The 25,498-nt window shown below is 48.2% G+C and overlaps 1 protein-coding gene across 2 annotated transcripts in view; it reads left to right on the plus strand.

Annotated features, from left to right (window-relative positions):
- RHBDD3 (rhomboid domain containing 3) overlaps positions 1–13,495 on the plus strand; it is a 29,833-nt gene extending 16,338 nt beyond the window's left edge. For both annotated transcript variants that reach the window (XM_066603812.1, XM_066603811.1), the window contains exon 6: positions 12,202–13,495. In XM_066603812.1, coding sequence (XP_066459909.1) covers positions 12,202–12,394 — 193 coding nt within the window. In that variant the 3' untranslated portion in view covers positions 12,395–13,495. The remainder of the gene's footprint in view (positions 1–12,201) is intronic.
- The last annotated feature ends 12,003 nt before the right edge of the window (positions 13,496–25,498 follow it).

Raw genomic sequence — 25,498 nt, forward strand, 5'->3', positions numbered from 1 at the left:
ACGCCATTGAAAATAGTTGTGTTTCCCAACTTCCCTTTACATTCCCCATATTATTACCCTTTACCTTATGGTTTGGGATGCAAAAATAACTACATTTAATGGTGAATAACTACATTCACATTGTTAATCTGGCAACACAACTAGGGTTTGTGGAAGACCAATCTCCAAAATATGCCTATATTCACATTCTTAAGTCTTCATATAGTGCCATGTGATGTCTTTTAAGGTCCTATTGAAAACAATGAGTGAGGCTTTCCCGAGCGAACGCTAAAAGGTAGAACATGCAGCGATTCTCCTTTTTTACTTGCAGCATCGCTGTAAAGAAGTTCATTCAAAAGAATTGAGTTCATATTCGTGCGAGATTTGTGCGCTTCGCAACCTACATAACTAATACGAATTTCATGTCCATGTAACACACACTTGCGTTTGCGTTTATTGGTAACGCGATTCTCTATGGGACTTTCTAATGTTAAAAACGCAACGCAATGCACCAAAAATGGAAGTTGCACTGCGTCGCGTTGTGTTTTTAACATTAGAAAGTCCCATTGACAATCACGTTATGAAAAAACGCAAATGTGTGGGAGCTGGGGTCACACAGGGCGGATTTGCCGCGGTTTTGCCGCAGCAGATCCGCCCGCGGCAAAACCGCCCGCGGCCGCTAAGCCCGGGATTAGCCAGCCATGTGGACGAGGTTTCTCAGAAACCTCGTCCACACGGGACGGCTAATCCGCTGCGGTAAATCCGGTTGAAACATGCTCATTCTTTTTTTCATTCCGCTGCGGCCGCGCTCTCCTCTATGGGAGCGCCGGCCGCAACGGAAGAGCAAGCGGCCGGACCGCTTCAAAGCCGCCGCGGCTTAAACCGCGGCGGCTCTGCCGGCGGAGATCTCGCGGTTTTTGCTGCGGCCAAACCGCGAGATTTCCGACGGCAATCCGCCCCGTGTGACCCTAGGCTAAGCGCTCCTTTCCACTGGCGAGGTAATCGCACATTTTCAGTACGGTGCGAGAGTGCGAGCTCTCGCAGGAAAGTCCCACACATGTTGTTCTATGACAACCTTTCCACCAGCGGTGTTTAAGGGCAAGATGTGATGATTAAAAATTGCAGCAGGAGGATTGTTTCAGCGCTTTGCATTTTTCTGTCACCCATAAAGTGTAATGGCAAAACAGTTTCTCGCATCGCAACGCAAAAGCTTGTGATTTTGCAGCGTGGCGATGCGATTTTAACATTGCGATGTTCTCGCACAGATATCGCTATCGCCAGTGGAAAGGAGCCCTTAGGTTATGTGCAGATGTTGGATTTTTCAGCGTGAGTTCCGCCTCTAAAAGCCACAGGAAAATCTGTGGTTTTCGCATCACTTCTTGATGTAGAAACTTGATTTTGCACGTCAGAATTCCACAGGCAGATTTTTCCTATCGACAGGGCTAAATCTGCATTGCTACAAAGTGTATATATGGAACAGTGGTTAGACTGGATGTAATTGCAACCACTTCTTACGTCTCATGTCCATGGCATGCACGGATACTGAGTGCGGAATCCCGCACAGAATCCGTGCCTGCCCGCAGCAATGGGACGTTTTCTCAACTCTCCGGATCCAGCGCGGATCTCCTCCGTTGCGGCCGGATCTTCTTTGTTCAGCATGGCGGATGTGTCCGGCTGCGCCAGCTGACGTGCCCAGCGCATGCGCAGTGCATTTAAAAACATATATATATATATACTGCTTTCCCGTGGATCTGCGGCTCGTCCACAGTGTCAGCTGCGGGTGTGCTGTGGATCGGACTGCTTCCATTGACTTTAATGGAAGCTGTCAGTGTGGGATCCGCAGAAAAATGAAGCATGCTGCGATTTTCTCCCGCCACAAAATTGACACCCGTGTGCTTTAAATTGTTTTGCATCCCTATGGGCGGCTTAATCCGCCTGTGGACATTGGGCCTCAGCTGAGATCAGGGCTAGCTATGTACAGATTTTCCATGTTGTGAGGGATTAGCGTTTAGGATCGGTAGCAACCTGGACATAAGCAGTCAGAGACAGTGACACATAGGATAAAGTCTTTAGTCCAGGCTTTGCCTGGGTTTATTTCCAAGCAAACAGAAGCAAAATACAGGCCTTAACATCAGGCAAACATAACGTAAATCCTACTCGTCTGAGCACTTACTATACATGGAGCGTCCCTGTCTACACACTGGTAACACAAATGGCTCCTGCACACAGCCAGCCAGGACTCTCAGACCTGCAGAGGTCTCAGCTCTCCTCCTGGCCCTGTAGGCCCAGGCTTTATAAGGCCTGGTACCAGCCCCACCTGGTACGTGGGAGTGACCATCCCACCCTTCACTTTGGTCACTCCAGGAAAAGCCGGCCCGGATTATGTGGCTTGGAGCCACTTACATACTACAACGTGTTAGTGGCTTAATGCTACTAACACTATATTGCCGGCTTCCTCCACCGAGCCCAGGCTGCTCGGTGGCACGCATCTGCCCAAGCGCTCCCCAAGGCAGCATAGGAGAGCATCCTAGGCGACACATACCTGCCCTCCAGCACCTTGCCGATCACCGTCTCACATACCCTCCCCCTCTGTTCGAGCCTGTGGGGTCGGACACCTTTCGCCGTCATGCAATGCGTCCTTGATAAGGCATCGGCATTGCCCTGTAGCTTTCCGGCCCTGTGCTCTACCGAAAAGCTAAAATTTTGAAGGGTCAGGAACCATCTAGTGACTCTGGCATTTCTTTATTTTGCCTGTGACATCCAGGTTAAGGGGAAGTGGTCTGTGATCAGCCTGAAGTGCCGACCTAGCAGGTAGTATTTTAGGGATTCCAGGGCCCACTTGATGGCTAGGCACTCCCGCTCAACGATACTGTAATTTTTCTCTGGTGGCGTGAGCTTCCTGCTTAGATAAATTACGGGATATTCCTCTCCCTCTACTTCTTGGGACAGAACTGCTCCCAGTCCCACATCGGACGCGTCTGTTTGGACAATAAATTCCCTTTTAAAATTGGGTGTGACTAACACTGGACGTCTACAGAGGGCCCGTTTTAATTCTTGGAACGCCTTTTCTGCGTCCGGGTTCCACTTGACCATGACTGACTTACTGTTCTTGGTCAAGTCTGTTAGGGGCGCTGCTATGCTAGCAAAGTTTTGTACGAACCGCCTATAGTACCCTACAATGCCTAAAAAGGCTCTCACCTGCTTTTTAGTTGTGGGTTGTGGCCAGTTCTGAACGGCTTCAACTTTATTGACCTGGGGTTTTATAATACCCCTACCTATTATATACCCCAGGTATCGTGCTTCTTCAAGACCCAGGGCGCACTTCTTTGGGTTTGCTGTGAGCCCTGCTTTTCTAAGGGAGTTCAGTACTGCCTGTACCTTGGGTAGATGGCTGTCCCAGTCTTCGCTAAAGATGATGATATCATCTAAATATGCTGACGCATATTGACGATGGGGTTTGAGTATGATATCCATCAATCTTTGGAAGGTTGCTGGGGCTCCATGCAAACCGAAAGGTAGGCAGATGTACTGAAACAACCCTTCTGGTGTGGCAAACGCAGTCTTTTCTTTCGCGCTGTCCGTAAGGGGAACCTGCCAGTAGCCTTTAGTAAGGTCGAGAGTGGAAAAGTACCTGGCATGACCCAGTCTCTCAATTAACTCGTCCACTCTCGGCATTGGGTATGTGTCAAATTTTGGCACGTCATTTAGCTTCCGGAAGTCGTTACAGAAGCGCAGAGAGCCATCAGGTTTTGGTATCAGCACGATAGGGCTGGACCATTCGCTTTTCGACTCCTCAATTACTCCGAGGTCTAGCATTTTCTTGACCTCCTCTGAGATGGCTCATCTGCGGGCTTCTGGAACCCTGTACGGTTTCAACTGAACCTTTACCCCTGGTTCAGTTATAATGTCGTGTTTTATGACACCAGTACGCCATGGTATATCGGAGAACACATCTGAATTACGTCGTATAAATTCCCTCGACTCTTGTTGTTGGGATTTGGACAGGGACCCTGATACACACACCTCTGGGACCGCACCATGGGGGGTGCTCACTGCAGTCAGGGCTTCTCTGTCCTTCCATGGCTTAATTAGGTTTACATGGTACAACTGTTCTGGTTTCCGCCTACCTGGCTGGTATACCTTATAATTTACCTCTCCGACTTTCTCAATTATTTCATAGGACCCTTGCCATTTTGCTAGGAATTTACTTTCTAGGGTGGGCACCAGCACTAGTACCTGATCCCCAGGGTTGAAGGTTCTCACCTTGGCGGACCGGTTATATACCCGGCTTTGGGCTTCTTGAGCCTGCTGTAAATGTTCTCTAACAATGGGCATGACCGCCGCAATTCGATCTTGCATGAGGGGGAGATGTGTTCAATAACACTCCTGTAGGGGGTGGACTCGTGCTCCCAGGTCTCCTTAGCTACATCAAGGAGCCCTCGGGGATGTCTACCATACACTAATTCAAAGGGAGAGAACCCAGTGGAGGATTGTGGGACTTCACGGATTGAGAACATTAAATATGGCAGCAGACAGTCCCAGTCCTTCCCATCCTTATTGACTACCTTTTTTAGCATGCTTTTTAGGGTCTTATTAAATCTCTCAACCAGACCATCCGTCTGTGGGTGGTACACCGATGTCCGTAAGTGCTTAATATTCAGCAGCTTACACAATTCCTTCATGACCTTTGACATAAAGGGGGTTCCTTGGTCCGTCAGGATCTCTTTTGGTATGCCCGTGCGGGAGAACATGTGAAGTAGTTCCTTTGCAATACCCTTGGATGACGTATTGCGTAAAGGAACGGCTTCGGGGTAACGGGTGGCATAATCTACAACCACTAATATATGTTGGTGACCCCGGGCAGACTTTACCAAGGGCCCAACTAGGTCCATAGCGATCCGCTCAAACGGCACCTCTATGATGGGCAAGGGCACTAAGGGGCTCCGGTAATGGGGCATAGGAGCTGTTATCTGACACTCCGGGCACGACTCACAGTAACGTTTTACATCACCATGTACCCCCGGCCAGAAAAAACGCTGAAGGATGCGTTCCTTAGTCTTTTCGCTCCTGAGATGACCTCCCAGCACATGCTTGTGCGCCAGGTCTAAGACCATCCTACGATAGGCCTGAGGTACCACCAGCTGTTCCACAACCTCCCCACGGACCTTGTCAACCTGATACAACAATTCTTGGTTGACTGCAAGGTGTGGAAACACAGTATCAGCCCCTGGGAATTGAGGCTCCCCATTTATCACTTTAACATTTTCCCTAGCTTTTACTAAGGTGGGGTCTCGGAGCTGCTCAGTTTCGAAATTGGCACATGAGACCTCTAAGTCAGGCATAGCAACTACTTCATCCTGTACCTCCGTCTCACCCGCCAATACTGTTAAGGGAAAGTTATCCCCATTCTCTTGGGTCACCCCTACTGCTGGAACCGTACCCTCAGGGTCAAACGGTTCTGGACACACATCATACACATTTGTATTATCATGAACCTTATTTGCAGACGACCCTCGGTGTCGCCACAAGTCCCAAAATAGGGGAAAGTCTCTCCCGAGGATCACGGTGTGCATTAAGGATTTTACGACGCCCACCTCATGGGTGGCAAGTCCACACGGAGTATCAAGTCGTACAAGGGCAATAGGATACTCCTTGGTGTCCTCATGCACACAAACAACCCCCATGCGACGGCTGGTGAAGGTTGTGGGATCGACCAGGCTGGAGTGCACCAGCGTAACCAAGCTCCCTGAGTCCAGTAGAGCTGTCACGGCAAAGTCATTCACCTTTAGGTGACATAATGGTCGATCAGTCTCTGACGCAGTCTCTGCAGAACATACTGGCCGTGCGAACATCGACCTCCGCCGAGCAGAGTCACAGTCCATTGGTTCCACGGTAAGTGGACAGTTGGCAGCAAGATGCCCGGGCTCATGACAGCGCCAACATCGTATGGAGGCCCGGTCTCCTTGGGGTTCTACCCGGGACCCGAATGTCCATTTGGGGCTCCTCCTCTGCCCCAAACGATCCCCCTCTGAGCCGCCTCCCCTTGGGACACTTTTGACACCCCTTACATATGGAACAGTCTTACTAGGGGCTCCAGCCGACTTGCTGTTCCCGGGGTTGGAACGTCCAGGAGGCACGGCTTGCAGTAAGTCCTCCGTGGCTTTATACCTCTCGACGAGGCTCACGAGTTGGTCTACGTCCTGGGGACCTCCTTGTCCCACCCAGTGCTGGATTGCGGGGGGCAACGAGCATATAAACTTATCCAGAACCACTTTCTGTACGATCTCTGCCGGGGACGACTCCTCCGGCTGCAGCCACTTTCTCACCAGGTGGAACAGGTCGTACATCTGGGAGCGAGCTGGTAGGTCGTCCGTGAAAGTCCAGGCGTGTACGCGTCGGGCCCGCACATGGGTGTCCACGCCCAAGCGTACCAGGATCTCACCTTTGAGCTTATTATAGTCCTTGGCATCCTGCTCACCGAGGTCAAAGTAGGCCTTTTGGGGTTCTCCCATCAGGAAAGGCGCTACTACCTCAGCCCACTGAGGCGCCGGTAACTTCTCCCTCTCGGCCACTCTCTCAAAGACCGGGAGATAGGCCTCGATGTCATCGGTGGCCGTCATCTTTTGTAAGGCCGTCTGTACCGCGGTACGGGTGGTGGGGAGCGAACCAGACGACCTCTGCACACTTTGCGCCAGGAGAGCATTAGTCTCGGCCTGAGCTCTCATGGCCTCCTCATGGATCTTTTGCTGGGTCGCCGCCACTTGTTGCTGCTGGGCCAACGCTTGCTGTTGCTGCACGTTCATTTGTACCAGCTGCTTTATCAGTTCCTCCATCTTGGCAGTATCTGATGGCTGTGCCGTTGCAGCTTTCACCCAGGACATGGGGGTTACAGCACTCTCCAGTCAATCTCTCTTGGGCGGTTGCCCTTAGCAACGGTTCTCCAGCTGCTGCAGCAAAATGTCCATTAATTGGTGTATGTCTCTTTAAGACCGCTGCCTGCATCCAAACACCATATGTGAGGGATTAGCATTTAGGATCGGTAGCAACCTGGGCATAAGCAGTCAGAGACAGTGACACATAGGATAAAGTCTTTAGTCCAGGCTTTGCCTGGGTTTATTTCCAAGCAAACAAAAGCAAAATACAGGCCTTAACATCAGGCAAACATAACGTAAATCCTGCTCGTCTGAGCACTTACTATACATGGAGCGTCCCTGTCTACACACTGGTAACACAAATGGCTCCTGCACACAGCCAGCCAGGACTCTCAGACCTGCAGAGGTCTCAGCTCTCCTCCTGGCCCTGTAGGCCCAGGCTTTATAAGGCCTGGTACCAGCCCCACCTGGTACGTGGGAGTGACCATCCCACCCTTCACTTTGGTCACTCCAGGAAAAGCCGGCCCGGATTATGTGGCTTGGAGCCACTTACATACTACAACGTGTTAGTGGCTTAATGCTACTAACACTATACTGCCGGCTTCCTCCACCGAGCCCACGCTGCTCGGTGGCACGCATCTGCCCAAGCGCTCCCCAAGGCAGCATAGGAGAGCATCCTAGGCGACACATACCTGCCCTCCAGCACCTTGCCGGTCACCGTCTCACAATGTAAATAACATTGTTCCGATTCACTAACAGCAAACGCATATCCTTAAAATTAAGAGGAATTGTAACAAAGGATATTATGAAGTTCCATAACCTTTTTCCATGTATACAGGGGTTAAGCAATATGTATAAAACTGGGAAACCTCTTTAAGCAGTGAAAGAGACTTAAGATGATTAGGACATGGCAAGAGGTGGGAATAAAAATTATAGTCAGCTTACTGATCATATGAACCGCCATGTGCACACTATATTCGTTGATATGCAGCCAAGATGATAGCATAACTGAAATATCTGTTCCTGCTGCCTGCTAGCAAACAGTTGTGCGCATACAATTCTCTGGCAATTTCTCCTACCAGAAGAAATAGATTTACTAGTTGTAGTGCTACATTATTAATATCAGACAGTGGGTACACGTTTCAAGATAAAGTAATGCTTCCTAAGACTTAGATTGGGGATCCTTGGGCTGCTGCCAGTCAGCAGCTGGGCAAAGCAGGGACGAAAGAATAGGACCGTGAAGTGTGGACACTGGAACAGTTAGACAACCAGCCAGTCCAAGAACTGATAGAGAAGGCTCATCAGAGCCAAACTCGCAATGGTGAGGGAGCAGGATCCAGGTCATAGAGCAGGACTACAAGTGGAGCTGAGACCCAACGTGAAGAGTAGGACAAGGCCTCCTTTAGGCCGAAACGTAGCCTACCTTTTTTTAAAAAAAAAAAGACTATGGAGTAATAAAGGTTATTTTCTTACTGAAACCTTTCCTATGCTTCCACTTCTTCATATCATTCTGTGAAGCGTAGAACAGACAGAAGCTAGAGTCAGCAGCATAGACACCAGGGGTACAGCCAGGAGCTCAGACAGCAGGGGCAGTGACTAGAAGTAGGCCTCAAACAGAACTGGGAGATACTAAGAGAAGCAACCAGGAGCAGGACTGTGACTCGGAACCAGGAGATTTCAGGAATAAGGTCTGGGAACAATCCAAGATCGGAACTGGGAAATATCAGTAGCAGTCTCTGGGGACAGTCCTGGTCCCCACACAGGCAATTGGTCACAGGAGCCATACTGGAGCACAGTCACAGGAGTGAACTCAGGAAAAGAGACAAGGGTCGTCCCCAGGAGAACAGTTCCGGTACCAAACATAGAATCCAAGCGTAAAGCCAGAAGCATAATTAGATGAAGCCAAGAGACGAAACCAAAAGCAGAACTACAAATGCTAGGAACCACCAGGATCAGACTTGGAGCAAACTTGAAACACACAGATCACAAACTTGAAAATGAACTTGGTGGCTTTAGGCAGATATATGGTCAGAAAGAACCTGTTCTTAGGACAGTACATTGACCCTCAGGTCATGACTTTTAGAGCTGGTAGGGATTAAATAGCAAAACTGATTACGAGCAGCCAATGGGGGAGCGTGATGATACATAGTAATAGATTCTTGACCCAGGAATGAGTAAGCCAGTGCTTTGCTGGTATAGTAGAAAGTTAGAAATGCATCATGCAAATAGCACCCCTGGAAAATAGTGGTGAGGAAATTTGAAAGGTACCCACCAGGTGTGTGGCACCACATTCAGATCCATTAAAGTCTTGAAACTGATATTGGTTGACACAATAAAGAACCTACTATTCCAATGCCTGATATGCAGCTACCTCCAACACAGATGTAAAAGATCCTGCCAGTATAAGGAACATATATACACAAAGAGGAGAGCTCAATTAGCCTCAGTATAAATTAATGTTTTCCAAACTGCAGTCCTCATGGACCCCCAACAGGTCATGTTTTCAGGATATCCTATGGTAAGAACACCCGTGGCAATGTCTGAGGCACCGACAATAATTACATCACCTGTGTAACACTGAGGAAATCCTGAAAACATGACATGTTGGGGTCCATGAAGACTGGAGTTTCGGAAACACTGGTATAAATGAATGGTGTAGAACAATTGATGACAATAAATAATAATTTACACAATTGGGGTAGAGGTAAAAATTCCTCTAATCCCCGTTAGAAGAAAATCTCCTCCAGAAGTCTACAAGTATGGGGAATTTTTCCTCTACTCCAATTGTGTAAGTTACCATTTATTTTGATCAATCATCCTAAACCATCAATTTATACTATGACTGATTGAGCACACCGCTGTGTATATACTGTATATTCCTTGCTGGTGTATCATGGTTTGGCTAAACAATGCAGACAGAGCAACACAGGAACATAGGGGACATAGGAGAAGTGAAATGCACCCAGAACAAAATTGAATATGTAGAGCAGACTAGGAATAGACTTGAATAGGTCACCAGGATCAAATGGTATCAAGCCAGTGGATTAGAGATGAGCTATTGCGCAGACAGCACAGTTTGTCACACAACTCACCACAACTAAACAAATGGTGAATGAAGTTCATCTCTTCTACAGTGTGTTATGGTCCTCCACAGACTGCACCATAAACAGTCATCTGGTCCTCCACAGACTGCACCATAAACAGTCATCTGGTCCTCCACAGACTGCACCATAAACAGTCATCTGGTCCTCCACAGACTGCACCATAAACAGTCATCTGGTCCTCCACAGACTGCACCATAAACAGTCATCTGGTCCTCCACAGACTGCACCATAAACAGTCATCTGGTCCTCCACAGACTGCACCATAAACAGTCATCTGGTCATCTACAGACTGCACCATAAACAGTCATCTGGTCCTCCACAGACTGCACCATAAACAGTCATCTGGTCCTCCACAGACTGCACCATAAACAGTAGGGCCATTGTGGATTCACATACCAGAATTGTGAAGAACTCTACATACCACAACATTCAGATGGATAGGGCATTCCGTTCTACCTTTTTTAGATTTAATCAGTTTTGAAATATACCTCCAATTATACATAGCTTTCTATTAATCAATAATAGAAGGAAGGATAATGTAATATATCTTATTACAGAAAAAATGCCTCTTTCTCCACTTTTCAAACACTTCTTCCCCTCACCTCCTTAATTGTTCACTCACTCAGAATTCACTGATAACATCCATATACCAGAGAGGACACCAATTTTCAGCTTCACTGATAGATCAAGTTACAGCTGCTGCCCGTAGAAGTCTATGGAGGGAAAAGGAGGAAGCAGCTGCAGAATGAGAGTGAGGTGAAGACACATAGACACTGTTGAAGTAAATTTTTTATGCCACCCCACTGCTGAATTCAGATACACGGCTGAATGCTTCTAGTAAGTGTTACCTCACCACAGTCCTGGATTCAGAGCTACACTGCTCAGTAATGCTGCAATAATGTCCTTCATGCTGCTGCACTTGTATGTGTGTGTATTGGAGAGCAGGATGTCTTCTGTATGCCGAGTATGGGAGACATCATAGCAGCTAGTCTCCTACTTTTGCTCCTTCCTACCTCTCCATTCCTTATAGACTTCTAGGGCGGTTGTAACTGATTTCTTAGTGAAGGTGAGAATTTGGCTGGTACAATTTATAAATTGGGCACATTTTACGCAGTCCTATTGCATGTTTTATTTAAGTACTTTCTAACAGCACTGAGAAAAAGATATATCTCAGAAATAATTGAATAGAACACATTATAACTTGGTAAAAAGACTATATATATATATATATATATATATATATATATATATATATATATATATATATATATATATACGCACATGTTTTTCTTTAATAGGCTGTTGAAGTTGGTGCCCCAAATGGTTCCATATATGTTCTATTGGCAATAAATCTAGAGATTGAGCAGGCCATAGAAGTGTGACAATGTTGTGAAGGTATTGCTTTGATGACTTGCCATGTGAATTCAAGTGTCATCCTCCTGGAAAATGCCTCTTGGAGGCAACACATGTGGCTGCAGGATGTCCTGAACATATGGCTGACCTTCGTACCACTATAAGGGGTGACCAACTATATGCGTTGAACCCCCAGACCATCACACCAGCAGTTGGGGCAGTGTGCCGCTCCACAGCAAAGGCAGGATTGAGGCGCTCACCCCTAGGTCTCCGGACACGAACATATCGTCCGTGTCCAAACTAAACCTGATATAGTCAGTGAAGACAACCCAATTCCACTTCGTACCAGCCTAGTTTCATTGTTTACAAAACCACTGCAAACGGGGGTGAAGGTGGGTGTCAAAGGCAGTATATGCAATGAGCACCGTGAGACCCAATGTCCTTCTGCCAAGCGCCTAACAATGGTTTTAACAGACACAAGGCCCTGTATCGATGTGCCACCTGTCTCTGGATGGCGGACTATCCAACTTCTTGCATTCCAATAATGCGCCCCCTCTCAAACACTGTTGACTGGGTGAATTCTCTTTAATTGCGCAATAGAGGCGTCTAGTGGTCATTAAGCTCTACACAAGTGGAAAAAGGTCCACTACACACAAGTAGCTTCTGAGAGCCTTTTAATAGACCAAGGGTGGAACCACTTTTAGGGTCTCAGATGACAAGACCGTTCATCTAATCCCCCCACAACTCTAATCATCCGCATATCTGCCTGAGATGTAACTGCATGCCAAGTTTTACAGCAAACTGACAACTTCTTCTAGGGACTTTATTTTTATTTTTTTTTGATGATGGGTGTGCTTTTGTCTTTAATTGTATACTTTGTTTCATTTTTTCAGGCTACAACAGCTTGAACGAATGGGATTTCCCACAGGACCTGCAGTCGTTGCATTAGCTGCAACAGGAAAAGTGGAAACAGCTGTGTCCCTTCTTGTGGAAGGGGAAATTGGTGGAGACATTACAGTCGCTAATGAAAGACCATCTTCAGGTGGACTGCTAAACACAGTTGATACAGGATATTTGAACACATGAACTCAAAAAACTTTTACACATTTGTAAAAAAAAATGTGATCTGTAAAATGATTTGCAAGTGTTACAAACATAGTAGTGTTACAGCAATCTTAAGAATCATATACTTACAAAGGTTGTCCTATGAAGATAATCTCTGCCCTATAAGCAGGGGCGTTGCTGGACTTGTAAAAGATCAGAGAAATATATAGCGCTCACCCAGGGATTTAGGGCACTTGGCTAGAGGTTTGGAGCATATGCCCCAGATCTCCTATGCTAGCGACACCTCTGCTTATAAGGGTATATGGGAACCTTAGTTTGGAACCCTACTTCATGAATCTGAGCTCCAGTGGACTTGAGCCATCCATGTGATACTACAAGTACCCTACATTGGGCCAGAGATGTCTAACTGTCCGCAGCTTCCCATGGCTGCACCAATATGAACTGACTGTGACTTCCCCAGTGGCTCAAATATGAAAGGGGCCATCTGTGATGAAACAACCCCTGTAAATTATAGCTCCACTCAAAACCGGAACATTCAAGTGTAACTACCTATGTTGATTTTTAATGAGGGAAGGGAGACGGCTGTTGCCAAACAAAGGGTCAGGTATGTTAAAATCCAACATGGCCAGTCCTCAATTCTTTTTTTCCCTTCCACAGTCATAATGCTAATGTAATGGGCAGACGCTACTAATATTGGCTTTGGTGGGTGAAGAAGTCAATTATTTTTTTAACCAGGCAGAGCCATTGTTTGATCTCTAGTCACCATAAGCTCTCCATGTAAGGACCCTGACAAACATCTCTTTATATAATCCCTCTGTGAGTGGGATATTGAGGTGTAACTGGAGCTACACCTGATTTTGAATGTAGTTTGTATGCAGAATGAAACTCAGTTCAGCATTTGCAACCAAATAAAATAAGTGCAAATTGGAAAACTATCAAAATTTTATTTCAGATCTGGAACAGTGTGAATGTTCTAAGGTTAGGCGCAAACCTTAAAATTCTTCCAACAGTACGAGGCAGGGTTGTCCTTGATCCCTCTGGCTATTCTTTTTTTTTTTTTTAACTCGTTTTATTGAACAATATGTATTTCTTACATTGCATGAATAAACTACTTTGGTTACATCATAGGCTCATACGGTTTACATAATTACCTTTAAATACGTTACAATAACATATGCTGATATTAAATACAGTGTGGCAATATATTTGCTCATGGTGTCAGTGGAGGGCTGTGACTTTCTCGTGCTTTACCGATTTGTTCTGGATACGGTTGCGCTCAGCAGGCTTTGGAATCGATCTTGTGTGAATACTGTACTTGTTGATCCGCACCATCTTTCCCATACCTTGTCAAATTTCTCGGGGCATTTTCTGTTTTTGTACACTATTTTTTCATATGATAGGATAGCATTCACTATGTTCTGCCATTTTGAGAGTGTCGGGGGGTGTCTATCCATCCATCACAAGGCTATTGCCTTGCGTGTGTAGAATAGTGTCTTGGTGAGGAATACCCTGTCGTGGTATTGCCACTGCTCTTCGTCTAGGATGCCCAGTAGGCATACTGCTGGGTCTTGTGGTACCGGCATATCCATCAATTGAGTTAGGAATTCTGTGATTTCTCCCCAGTATGTGTAGATATTGGGGTAGCTCCATATTAGGTGGTTGAAGTTTGCATTGGGGGCTCTACATCTATGGCACTGGTTTGTGGGTATCCTCTTTATTTAGTACAGTCTGATCGGTGTCAGATAGCACTGGTGTAGTATATATAATTGAGTCAGTTTGTTGTTTGCGGCTGGTGACACCGCGGTGTACGTGGACATCGCGGTTTCCCAGTCCTCGCTGGTGAGAGTGGGGATGAGCTCTTTCCATCTCTCCACCACTGTCATTGGCGTTTCAGGGATCTTGGACTGTAAGAGATGGGTATACAGCGCCGATATCAAAACTTTGGGTCCCTGGGTACACAGTATACCTCTTAGCGGGTACTGAGAGAAGGGTTGTCTGGGTTCTGGGAATTGTGCTGTTAAGGCGTGCCTGAGTTGTAGGTACCTGTAGAAGCCCGTTCTTGGGATTTGGTGTAGTTTTTGTAATTGCTCGAAGGAAATTAGTGTTTGGTCAGTGTATAGATGTTTTAAAGTAGTAACTCCTAGATTTATCCAGAATTGTTTGTCTGGTAAATTCACCAGGTGTGGCAGTGCTCTGATGTCTCCAGAGGGGTGCCATCTCGTTTGGTCAGTAGCTTGCATGCTTGCCATATATTGGTCGCAAGTCTATGGATGGGTAGCATCCGTTTGGTTAACAGTCCTGGTTTCTCCAGGAGGATCCAGAGAGACTCCTCGGAAAGGAAGAACATCAGGTGGTGCTCGGAGTTGGGGAGAGAAGAGCCCGATAGCCAGTGACGGATATATCTGACCTGTCCCGCTAAATAATAGAGCTTGAAGTCTGGTAGTGCCATTCCTGCCATTTCTTTAGGTCGCTGTAAAGTGTCCATGCGGAGTTTGGCTCTGGTGTTCCCCCAAATGAACGATACTATTAGGCCTCATGTCCACGGGGAAAATCAGATCCGCTGCAGATTCTACATGGAGAATCTGCAGCGGGTCCCTCCTGCCCCGCGGACATGAGCGCTGAAAATAGGAATAAATGAGAATAAACTCACCTCCCATCCGCTCCGTTTCTTCTCTTCGCGCGGCGTCATCTTCTCTGCGTCGCGGCCGGATCTTCTTTCTTCGGCTCGGCGGATGCGCATGATGACGTCGGTGACGTGCCCCGCGCATGCGCCGTCCCGAAGAAAAAAGATCCGGCCGCGACGGAGAGAAGATGGCGCCGCGCGAAGAGAAGAAACGGAGCGTGTGAGTAAATCCCGATTTTTGTCTCCCGCGGATCCGGACGGCTTCCATAGGCTTCAATAGAAGCCCGCGGGAGCCGTCCCCACGGGAGACCCGCATGAAAATGGAGCATGGTCCAGATTTTTTCATGCTCCATTTTTTTTAAAATCCTTTTTATTGACCATCCGCGGGTATTTATCTACCTGCGGGTGGTCAATGCATCCCTATGGGATGCGGATCCGCGGGCAGGAGAAGAGTTAAAATCCGCTGCGGATTTTAATTCTTATTTTGCCCGTGGACATGAGCCCTTAGGGAATTAGTTTTTTTAAGAATGTCTGTGGTATTGTTGTTTCTGCGTGTTCTAGGCAGTATAAGTACTTGGGGAGTATTATCATTTTTATGAGGTTTATTCTGCCTGCTACCGACATTGGTAGAGAGCTCCAGGATTTCAGTTTTAGTTGTAGGGTTGCCAGTAAGGGGGTGATGTTTAAAGGGGTTGTCTCGCGAAACAAAGTGGGGTTATACACTTCCGTATGGCCATATTAATGCACTTTGTAATATACATCGTGCATTAAATATGAGCCATACAGAAGTTATTCCACTTACCTGCTCCGTTGCTAGCGTCCTCGTCTCCATGGTTCCGTCTAAATTCGCCGGCAGCTTGCTTTTTTAGACGCGCTTGCGCAGTCCGGTCTTCTCCATTCAGCACGAGCCGCTTCAGTGTGCTCCCCGCTACAGCTCTTCTGCGCATGCGCAGACGAGCTGTCACTGCTCGGGAGCGCGCTGGAGCGGCCATTCTGTACCTTCCTCTGTTAGAGGAAGGTGCAGAGCTGCCGAGCTGTCCGGAGAAGCCGCCCAGCTGTCCCACCGTCCAGCTGTCCTGGTAAGTGATAGGTCGGGGGGGCTGCCGCTGCGCCGGGGGAACTAGCGCTGGGCCGGGGGGGGGTTGTCGCTAGGCCGGGGGGGGCTGTCGCTGCGCCGGGGGAACTAGCGCTGGGACGGGGGGGGCTGTCGCTAGGCCGGGGGGGCTGCCGCTGCGCCGGGGGAACTAGCGCTGGGCCGGGGGGGGGGGCTGTCGCTAGGCCGGGGGGGCTGCCGCTGCGCCGGGGGAACTAGCGCTGGGCCGGGGGGGCTGTCGCTAGGCCGGGGGGGCTGTCGCTGCGCCGGGGGAACTAGCGCTGGGCCGGGGGGGGCTGTCGCTAGGCCGGGGGGGGGCTGCCGCTGCGCCGGGGGAACTAGCGCTGGGCCGGGGGGGGCTGTCGCTAGGCCGGGGGGGGCTGTCGCTAGGCCGGGGGGGGCTGCCGCTGCGCTGGGGGAACTAGCGCTGGGCCGGGGGGGGGGGGGCTGTCGCTAGGCCGGGGGGGCTGCCGCTGCGCCGGGAGAACTAGCGCTGGGCCGGGGGGGGGGGGCTGTCGCTAGGCCGGGGGGGCTGCCGCTGCGCCGGGGGAACTAGCGCTGGGCCGGGGGGGGCTGTCGCTGTGATGGGGGGGGGGGGCTGCGCCGGTTACCTGCTGCCTGGCGGTGGGTGACAGGTCGGCCATGTTCATTCCTGGGGTCCGGTCGGCGGCTGCGGGGCGTCTGGTTGCCATGGAGACACAGCTGGTAGCGTCTCGGGAGCGCGCACGTCGGGCTACAGCAAGCGATGCGAAAAGAGCTGGCGGCCATCTTGGAAAAAAGTTTTATAAGTTGCTGAAACGCTGGAACGGTAAGTAGAAACCAGCTAGGAAAGTCATTTACAGGGGTAATTAGTAATGTATGTTTAATTAGGGGGACTGGGCAAAAAAAAAATTCACTGCTTCCTCGAGACATCTCCTTTAAGTCGAGGCTTAGGGTGTGGTCTCTGGTAATATGGATCCCTAGGTATTTAAACTGGGGGGTGACCTGTAGGTTACAGAATATTTCCCCCGTCTGCCAACTCTCTGGTCTTAAAGGCATATATGCGGATTTCTGCCAATTTATACGGAGGCCTGAGAAATTCTCAAATTGGTTTATTAGGGTGATTGCTAATGGTAGGGTGTTCTTTGGGTCCGACATATATAGTATTATGTCGTCTGCATATAGTCCTATCCTGTCTTCTCTGGGTCCCACCTGAACACCTCTATATGAGGCGTGCTGTCGGATCCTCAAAGCCAGGGGCTCTATGGCAACCGCGAACAGGAGAGGGGACAGCGGGCAGCCCTGTCGGGTTCCCCTGTGAAGCAGGAAGGAGGTGGAAGTCAGGCCGTTTACCACTACCCTAGCCGTCGGTGCCTTGTATAGAATAGAGATCCATCTAATGAATGCCTCTCTGAATCCAAACTTCTGTAAGGTCTTCATCAAGTATGGCCATTCAACCGAGTCGAATGCCTTAGCTGCATCTAATGAGGCCAGGGCCCAGTCCGATCCCCACCTCCACCCCACCTGCGTAATCACCTGCATCCTTCTAATGTTATCTGACATGGATATTGAAACCTGACATGAAACCTGTTTGGTCTGGGTGTATAATATCTTTTATGGCTTGGTTTAGGCGTGAGGCCAGTATTTTAGTGAGGATTTTGTAGTCCGTGTTCAGTAATGAGATGGGCCTGTACGAACTACAGTCCTCTGGGTTTTTTTCTGGCTTTAGGATGAGGACTATGGTGGCCTCTAACATTGATTCTGGGAGCTGCTTTTTATCGAATATGTGGTCGTATAGGGAGAGTAGGTGTGGTATTATTTCTTTTTTTGTATTGTTGATAGACCTCTATCGGTTGGCCATCCGGCCCCGGGGTTTTGTTCTTTGCCATGTCGTTTATTGCTTCCTCAATCTCCTCATTTGTTATGGGGGAGTCTAATAGGGACTTGTGGTCGTCTTGTAGCTCTGGGAATATTATGTCTGTTAAGTAGATTTCCAAGTCCTCTGGTGGGTAGTCAGTCCGCGTTTGGTATAGATCATTATAGTATTGCTGAAATCTAGTTAGGATCTCTTTTGGGTCTGTGAGTGTTACCCCTTGGGCTGATTTGACTCTCAGTGCGGTCAGGGGCGCAGTTTCCTGCCGAGCCATCCAAGCTAATAGTTTGCTGGATTGATTTCCTAGTTCAAAAAAGGACTGTCGGGTGTAGAAAAGGTTTCTCTGGGCTTTTTCTCTTAGGTATAGTAAGTAATTCCTGCCCGTCTGGAGCCATCTATCTCTTTTAATGTCTGTTGGGTCTGCAATAAATTCCCTCTCTAGCAGTTGGCATTGCTCTGCTAGTTTTTCTCCTTCTCGTGAAGTGGCTTTTTTTTATAAAGGAGATTGAGGATCTGAAGCATCCTCTGAGGTAAGACTTGAATGCTTCCCACACTAGCGTCTTGTCTGAGTGTGCTTCATAGTAGATTTGGATCTGGTCCGGTATGCGATCATTATGGCCGAACAGCGAGAGCCAGAATGGGTGTATTTTAAGTCTTTTCTGCATAGTCTGGTTTGGGTTTTTAAGGGCCAAGCGGATTGGTGAGTGATCCGAGGTTCCACGAGGGAGGAATTCCATGGAGCTGACTTTAGGGAATATTGAGGGGGACCCGAATATGTAATCAATTCGACTAAGCGTGTAATTGTGGGCTGCGTGGCAAGTATATTCTTGTGATTGTGGATGAAATATGCGCCACAAATCCAGCCACCCCGTCACCGATATGATAGAAGCCAGTCGGGTCACACCGATGTCTCCCCCCCCTCCGAGCACCACCCCCGAATCTGTCCGCAAGGGGGTCCATTACCATATTCATATCCCCCATGCAGATAATAGTTGCGTCTGGTGAGAATGACGCAAATTGAATGCCATCTGCTAGAATAGCTGTTGTTGCTGGTGGTGGGTTGTAGCAGCATAGAAGGACATATGGATCATTATTGATTTTAGCTCTTACAAATATATATCTCCCCTCTGGGTCTCTTCTAATTTGTTCTACTTCCCACCTCAATGACCTTCCTATTAATAGAGACACCCCCCTGGAGTATGTCGTGTGACACGAGTGAGCAGACCACTGAACCCATGGCTTTAACAGGACTTTTGTAGTTTCGGGTGTAAGGTGGGTCTCCTGCAGACATAGTACATGCGGTCGCCAGGAGCGTATTAAGGAGTTTATTGCTGATCGCTTTCTGGCTGATCCCATGCCCCTGACATTCCATGACACGAAAATTACCTCCGCCATAGACAACGGCAGGTAGATCGAGTCTGGCTATTCATTTTAGTGATGGAACATCTTTTAAATGCTATATGGGAAAATCCAAAGATAGGGTGGATTGGCATTGGGGGCAGTGAGTTTAAGCTGTTTGGACATGCAGATAACTTGTAGATCCATACACCATGTCAGAAACGTCTTTCCTCACTACCAGTATTTTGGGAATTTAAAGTTTTTGGTGATGTAAGTAAATTTTAATTTAATATAGCAAGATGTGAGGATTTGAATGTATGTAACCCTTAGGGAAAAAAAAATCACACTCTTCTCAAAAACCGTTTAGTATTGGTTCCAGTCACATATAAAATACTTCAAGACTTTTGGCTACCAGTAGGTTAGTCTGGCATATACTGTAAATTACACTTCCAGACTTTTATCACTACCAGTTCCACATCATTGAAAGCTCTCAATGCTTTGACTGAGAATATGTTAGTGTGATAGTGAACGTGAACATAGTTAAAATATTGACCGTAAACCAATTTTTTTGTTCTAAATGGTCCCTATTAAAGGTTAGATTACAGTATCAATTTTTAAGGACAGGTACACCATTTAAAAATAACAAATCCAGTAGTACTTGCTCATCCTCAACCATGGCAATGCATTGCTGCAACCCCGTGGTCCTCCTGGTCTTTGTTGTGGAACAGACATAACGGGACTGCTGCAGCCAACCTGAGGTTGCAGGGGTCAGATGCTATTCTCTTGGAATATCCACTCACAGCAGCTGAGCGGATATGCCAGGAGAACTGCACCCGGGTGCCGAGGCTTCTAATTGGCTGTCGTGGTCACCTGTTGTTCTTTCCGCAACTAAGACCGGAAGGAAGTGCTCCAACACATTGGCATTGTACCTAAATATTGCTAATAAGAAACTAATGGCTTTTTATAGTTTAAAATATGAAGAAAATAGAAGAATATAAAGCCATATCTATTGTGCGTATGGGATTTCTAGCCCAATTGGCTCTTTGGCCCCCAAAAACTATTAAGAATACCTAAATGTTATCGCTTGGTTTATATACATATAATAGGTTAGGACTTATTCACATTAGCGTATATTGGCCGCCGTTTTTACAGCTGGACGATATACGCTACCATCTGATGCATTGGATTCCAATAAGCGCCCGGCGCTATATTGGCCGGCCAGGTGCTTTTACACCGCTGGAATACGCCTATGTGATGTGATGCATTGGATTCCAATGCATTAGATCACACAGGCATATTCCAGCGGCGTAAAAGCACCTGGCCAGCCAATATAGCGCCGGGCGCTTTTACGCCGGACAGGAAAGATAGTCCTGGAACTATTTTTCCTGGCTAGAATACGGCTGTTGTAATAGACACCTATGGGAGCCGATGACAGCTGGTGGAGAAGGAAGGTGGGAGGAAGTTTAGCAGCGTGACTGCTAAACCTTCTCCCCCTTCTCTCCTCCCCTTGCAGGGGAGCTTAGCTCCGACCCCTCCCATTGCTGGCTGCCAAGGAGGGGCCGGGGACTTAGCATTCTAGCTCCCACCCCGTCCCTCCTCCTCCACTTGCAGAGAGGGGGAGGGAAGGGGGAGAACAGCTTAACAGAGCTAAACTGTCTTCCCCTGCCCAACGGCATTGCAGGCTCGGCATATATGCGCCTGGCCCATGCCGTCTGAATGGGTGCACAAACGTTAGATTTGTGCGCCCATTCACATATTTTACAGCGCTGTCAAATCTAGGGTGGTAATGTACCTAGCTGGGCCTAACCTCTCAATTAGTTCATCCACCCTGGGCATGGGGTAGGCATCTGACTTTGATATCTCATTGAGCTTCTGGTAATCATTACAGAACCGCCATTTCCCTGAGGGTTTTGGCACCAGCACTATTGAGCTTGACCATCCACTCTTAAGACTCCTCGATTACCCCCAGTTCTAGCAATCTTTTTATTTCAACAGACACTTATCTCTCTACGAGCCTCCAGAATTCGGTACGGTTTTTGGCAGACTTTTACTTGGGGGTCTGTGAGAATCTCTTGTTCAATTACCCTGGTGTGACCAGGCAGGTCAGTAAATAGGTCCTTATTGCGCTGCAGAAATTCTTTACATTGTTGTACCTGGGACTTTGACAATGCCTCAGCTATTGTCACATCATGGATGTCTCTCGCTGACTCCATAACCAAACATGGTCTGTCCAGAGAGTCACACTCCTTCCAGGCTTTCAACAGGTTAACATGATATATTTGTAGAGCTTTTCTTTTTCCCAGCAGATGAACTTACCGTATATACCGGCGTATAAGGCGACGGGGCGTATAAGACGACCCCCCAACTGTCACCTTATACGCCGGTATTCAGTGGAGAAAAAAAAAAAAATTTATTACTCACCTCCCCCGGCGTCCTGTCGCGCTCCGGCAGGATGTCGCTCGCTCCGGCAGGCTGTCGCTCGCTCCTCGTCCCCGCCGCAGCATAGCTTTCTGAATGTGGGGCTTGAAATCCCCGCTTCCAGAAAGCTAATACACACGCCGGCAGCCATGACATCATTGAATGGCTGTGATTGGCTAAAGCACACGTGGCTTCAGCCAATCACACTATTCAATGACATCATTGAATGGGTGTGATTGCTAACACGTGCGCCTTCAGCCAATCACAGCCATTCAATGATGTCATTGAATAGTGTGATTGGCTGAAGCCACGTGTGCTTTAGCCAATCACAGCCATTCAATGCTGTCATGGCTGCCGGCGTGTGTATTAGCTTTCTGGAAGCGGGGATTTCAAGCCCCGCATTCAGAAAGCTATGCTGCGGCGGGGACGAGGAGCGAGCGACAGCCTGCCGGAGCGAGCGACATCCTGCCGGAGCGCGACAGGACGCCGTGGGAGGTGAGTAATAAAATTTTTTTTTTTTTTACACTTTTTTTTTTTTGTATTACCGGCGCATAAGACGACCCCCGACTGCAGAGCAGATTTTTCGGGGTTCAAAAGTCGTCTTATACGCCGGTATATACGGTAATAGTTGACCTCACCCACTTTTTCTATGACCTCATAGGGCCCTTGCCACTTGGCCAGGAACTTGCTCTCTACCGTGGGGACAAGCACCAGTACCCGGTCCCCTGGCCTGAATTGCCTGACCTTTGTCGTTCTATTATACACCCGGGCTTGGCTCTCCTGAGCCCTTAGGAGTTGCTCTCTCACCAGGGGCATGACTTTAGCCATTCTGTCTTGCATCTGGGCCACATGTTCCACCACACTTCTATGCGGAGTAACCTCGGGCTCCCATGTTTCTTTGGCAATATCAAGCAATCCACTGGGTTGTCGCGCATATAGCAACTCAAACGGCGAGAAGCCCGTGGATGCTTGTGGGACCTCTCGGATGGAGAAGAGCAGGTAGGGAAGCAGACAGCCCCAGTCTCGTCCATTCTTCTCTACCACCCTTTTCAACATACTTTTTAAGGTTTTATTAAACCTCTCTACCAACTCGTCGGTTTGGGGATGATGGACAGAGGTACGTAACAGTTTAATTTTCAGGAGTTTGCAGAGTTCCTGCATCACCTTGGACATAAATGCAGTCCCCTAGTCCGTTAATATTTTTTTTGGTATACCCACTCTGGAAAATATATGAAACAATTATTTTCCAATACTTTTGGAGGAAGTATTCCTCAGTGAGTGGAACTGCTTCTGGGTACCTGGTTGTGAGTCAACTACTACCTAAATATACTGGTAACCCCTAGCCGACTTTACTAAAGGCCCTATAAGGTCCATGGCAACCCGTTCAAATGGCACTTCAATTATTGGTAATGGGACCAATGGGCTCTTAAAATGTGGAGCAGGAGCAGTCACCTGGCAAGTGAGACAGGATTGGCAAAACTTTGCTATTTCTTTGTAGCAGCCTGGACAGTAGAATCTTTGTAAGATGCGCTCCTGCATTTTTTTTTTTTAGCCCTCAAGTGACCCCCTAATATGTGCGTGTGTGCCAAGTGTAAGACTGTGTGTCTATAGGAACCAGGTAATAGAAGCTGCTTCACTACCTCATCTCTAATTTTGGTCACTCTGTACAATAACTCATTTTTAATGGCGAAGTGAGGGAAGCTCTCTGCCGCCCCTATACTCTGCGGTGCACCATTTATAACAAACACACTCTCAAATGCATATTTAAAAGTCTGGTCATTAATCTGGGCAGATCCAAAATTACCCAGTGCCACCTCAAGATCAATCATCTGAGGTTCTGACAGCTCCTCTTCCTCGGTTACCCCTGCAAAAGGCAACTCATCATTAGGGACTCCACTGTCCTGGTTACCCGGTGATAACAAATTGGTCCATAAGTTCCAGAACAGGGGGAAGTCTCTCCCAAGGACAACAGGGTGGATCAAATTTTCCACCACCCCAACCTTGTGTGCACACACTGCAGTGTCAGTGTCTATGGATACCTGGGAAACTGCGTACCCTTTTGTGTCCCCCATGTATGCAAATGACCCCCAGATTTTCCCCTATAGTAACACATGGGGAAGGGAGGCCCTGTCAGCGTGACCAAGCTCCCGGAGTCGAGCAAAGCCGACAGCTTGACCCCGTTCACCGTTACCTGGCACCTCTGGGGCTGTGGGTCTTTGGGCGGCGTCGCACTGTATACCGGATGTGCAAACCACGAACATCGCCGACCATATGTACAGTCCATGGGCTCTGTTTTCGCTGGACAGTGGGCTGCAATATGCCCTGGCTCCTGGCACTCCCAGCACTGCAGCGGGGTGACTTGGCTTCTCCTGACGGGCAGCGCTCCCCACGGATTCTGTGGCTTCTCCATGTTGACCCGGGATTCCTTCCTCCGGGCATCCAACCCAGGGTTGACACCACGAGATGCAGCTCTTGCAGTGGGAAGTGCCTCCTCCGCTGTATCTCTCTACGAGGCCCACCAACTCATCTGCATTCTTGGGATCTCCTTGGACAACCCAACGCTGCATGGGCCTAGACAGAGACTGCACAAATCGGTCTATCACCACTTTTTGGACAATCTGAGCAGGTGATGATGTTTCCGGCTGTAGCCATTTTTGAGCCAGATGTAGCAGGTCAAACATTTGAGACCGGGACGGCTTCTCTGGAGAATACTTCCAATTATGCACCCACTGTGCTCTGACTGTCGTACTGACTCCCAGGCGAGCAAGGATTTCGGCTTTTAACTTGGCGTATTCTCGGGCATCCTGCTGCGCCAAATCATAATACGCCTTCTGGGGTTCTCCAATTAAGTACAGGGCCAACACCTCCGTCCACCGCTCTTGAGGCAATTGCGCCCTCTCTGCCACCCATTCAAAAATGTCGAGGAAGACCTCCACATTATCTTGTGGCGTCATTTTTTGTAATGTCCCTCTTATTGTTTTTTAAAGAGTCCATCTGGGCATGTTGCCTGGAGGGATCTACAGTCTCTTTGGCCTGCACCACCTCGGTTAGCATGGCCATTTGCCTTACCAGGAGTTGGTTTGTCTCCTGTTGTGCTAGTTGCTGCTGGGTGACTGCTTTCTATTGTGCTTGCATTGCTTCTTCTTGAGCCTTCTGTTGCTGGGCCATCATTTGTTGCTGCTGAGCAAACATTTGTTGTTGCTGCATGTTCATTTGCACCAGCTGCTTTATCAACTCCTCCATGGTTGTATTGGCCGCCTGCATGCTCACCGCTGATTTCACCCAGGACATGTACCCGTGGGTCTTTTAATGCCAGCCTATCCTCCACCAATTGTAGCAACGCTGAGTAACACACTTCAGGCCCCAACCAAAATACTGTCCGTGTCTCTTTTTATTTACTGGCTGAACATAAACATAAATGCACTGGTAATCTCCAGATAACAGAACACAGGAAGAAGACGTCCTTTTTCATGCCAACAGTCTAGCAAAGCAAAAAACACCAAAGTTCTTTTTAAATAAGCGTGGCAAAGGCCCAGCAAACCTTTGTAGCAGTGTGTGGTGAAGTCTGCAGTTCCGCTCACTTGCATCTTGTGTCTCTCACACCAGGCAGCTCTGAACTCCCCCTTCCCACTGCAACCTGCACCAATTTATACACCTCACCTGTCTGGGCCAGGTGGAACTCAGTACTGGAGTGAGGAACGGACCGGGTTTACATCACGGATGCTAGCACTCTCTGTGATATGTACCTTCCGTCCCACACTTTACCTTTCACTCTACTACAGTATGGAGAACGTTGCCAAG

This window comes from Eleutherodactylus coqui, chromosome 5, assembly GCF_035609145.1.
Source record: "Eleutherodactylus coqui strain aEleCoq1 chromosome 5, aEleCoq1.hap1, whole genome shotgun sequence".
Classification (NCBI taxonomy): domain Eukaryota; kingdom Metazoa; phylum Chordata; class Amphibia; order Anura; family Eleutherodactylidae; genus Eleutherodactylus; species Eleutherodactylus coqui.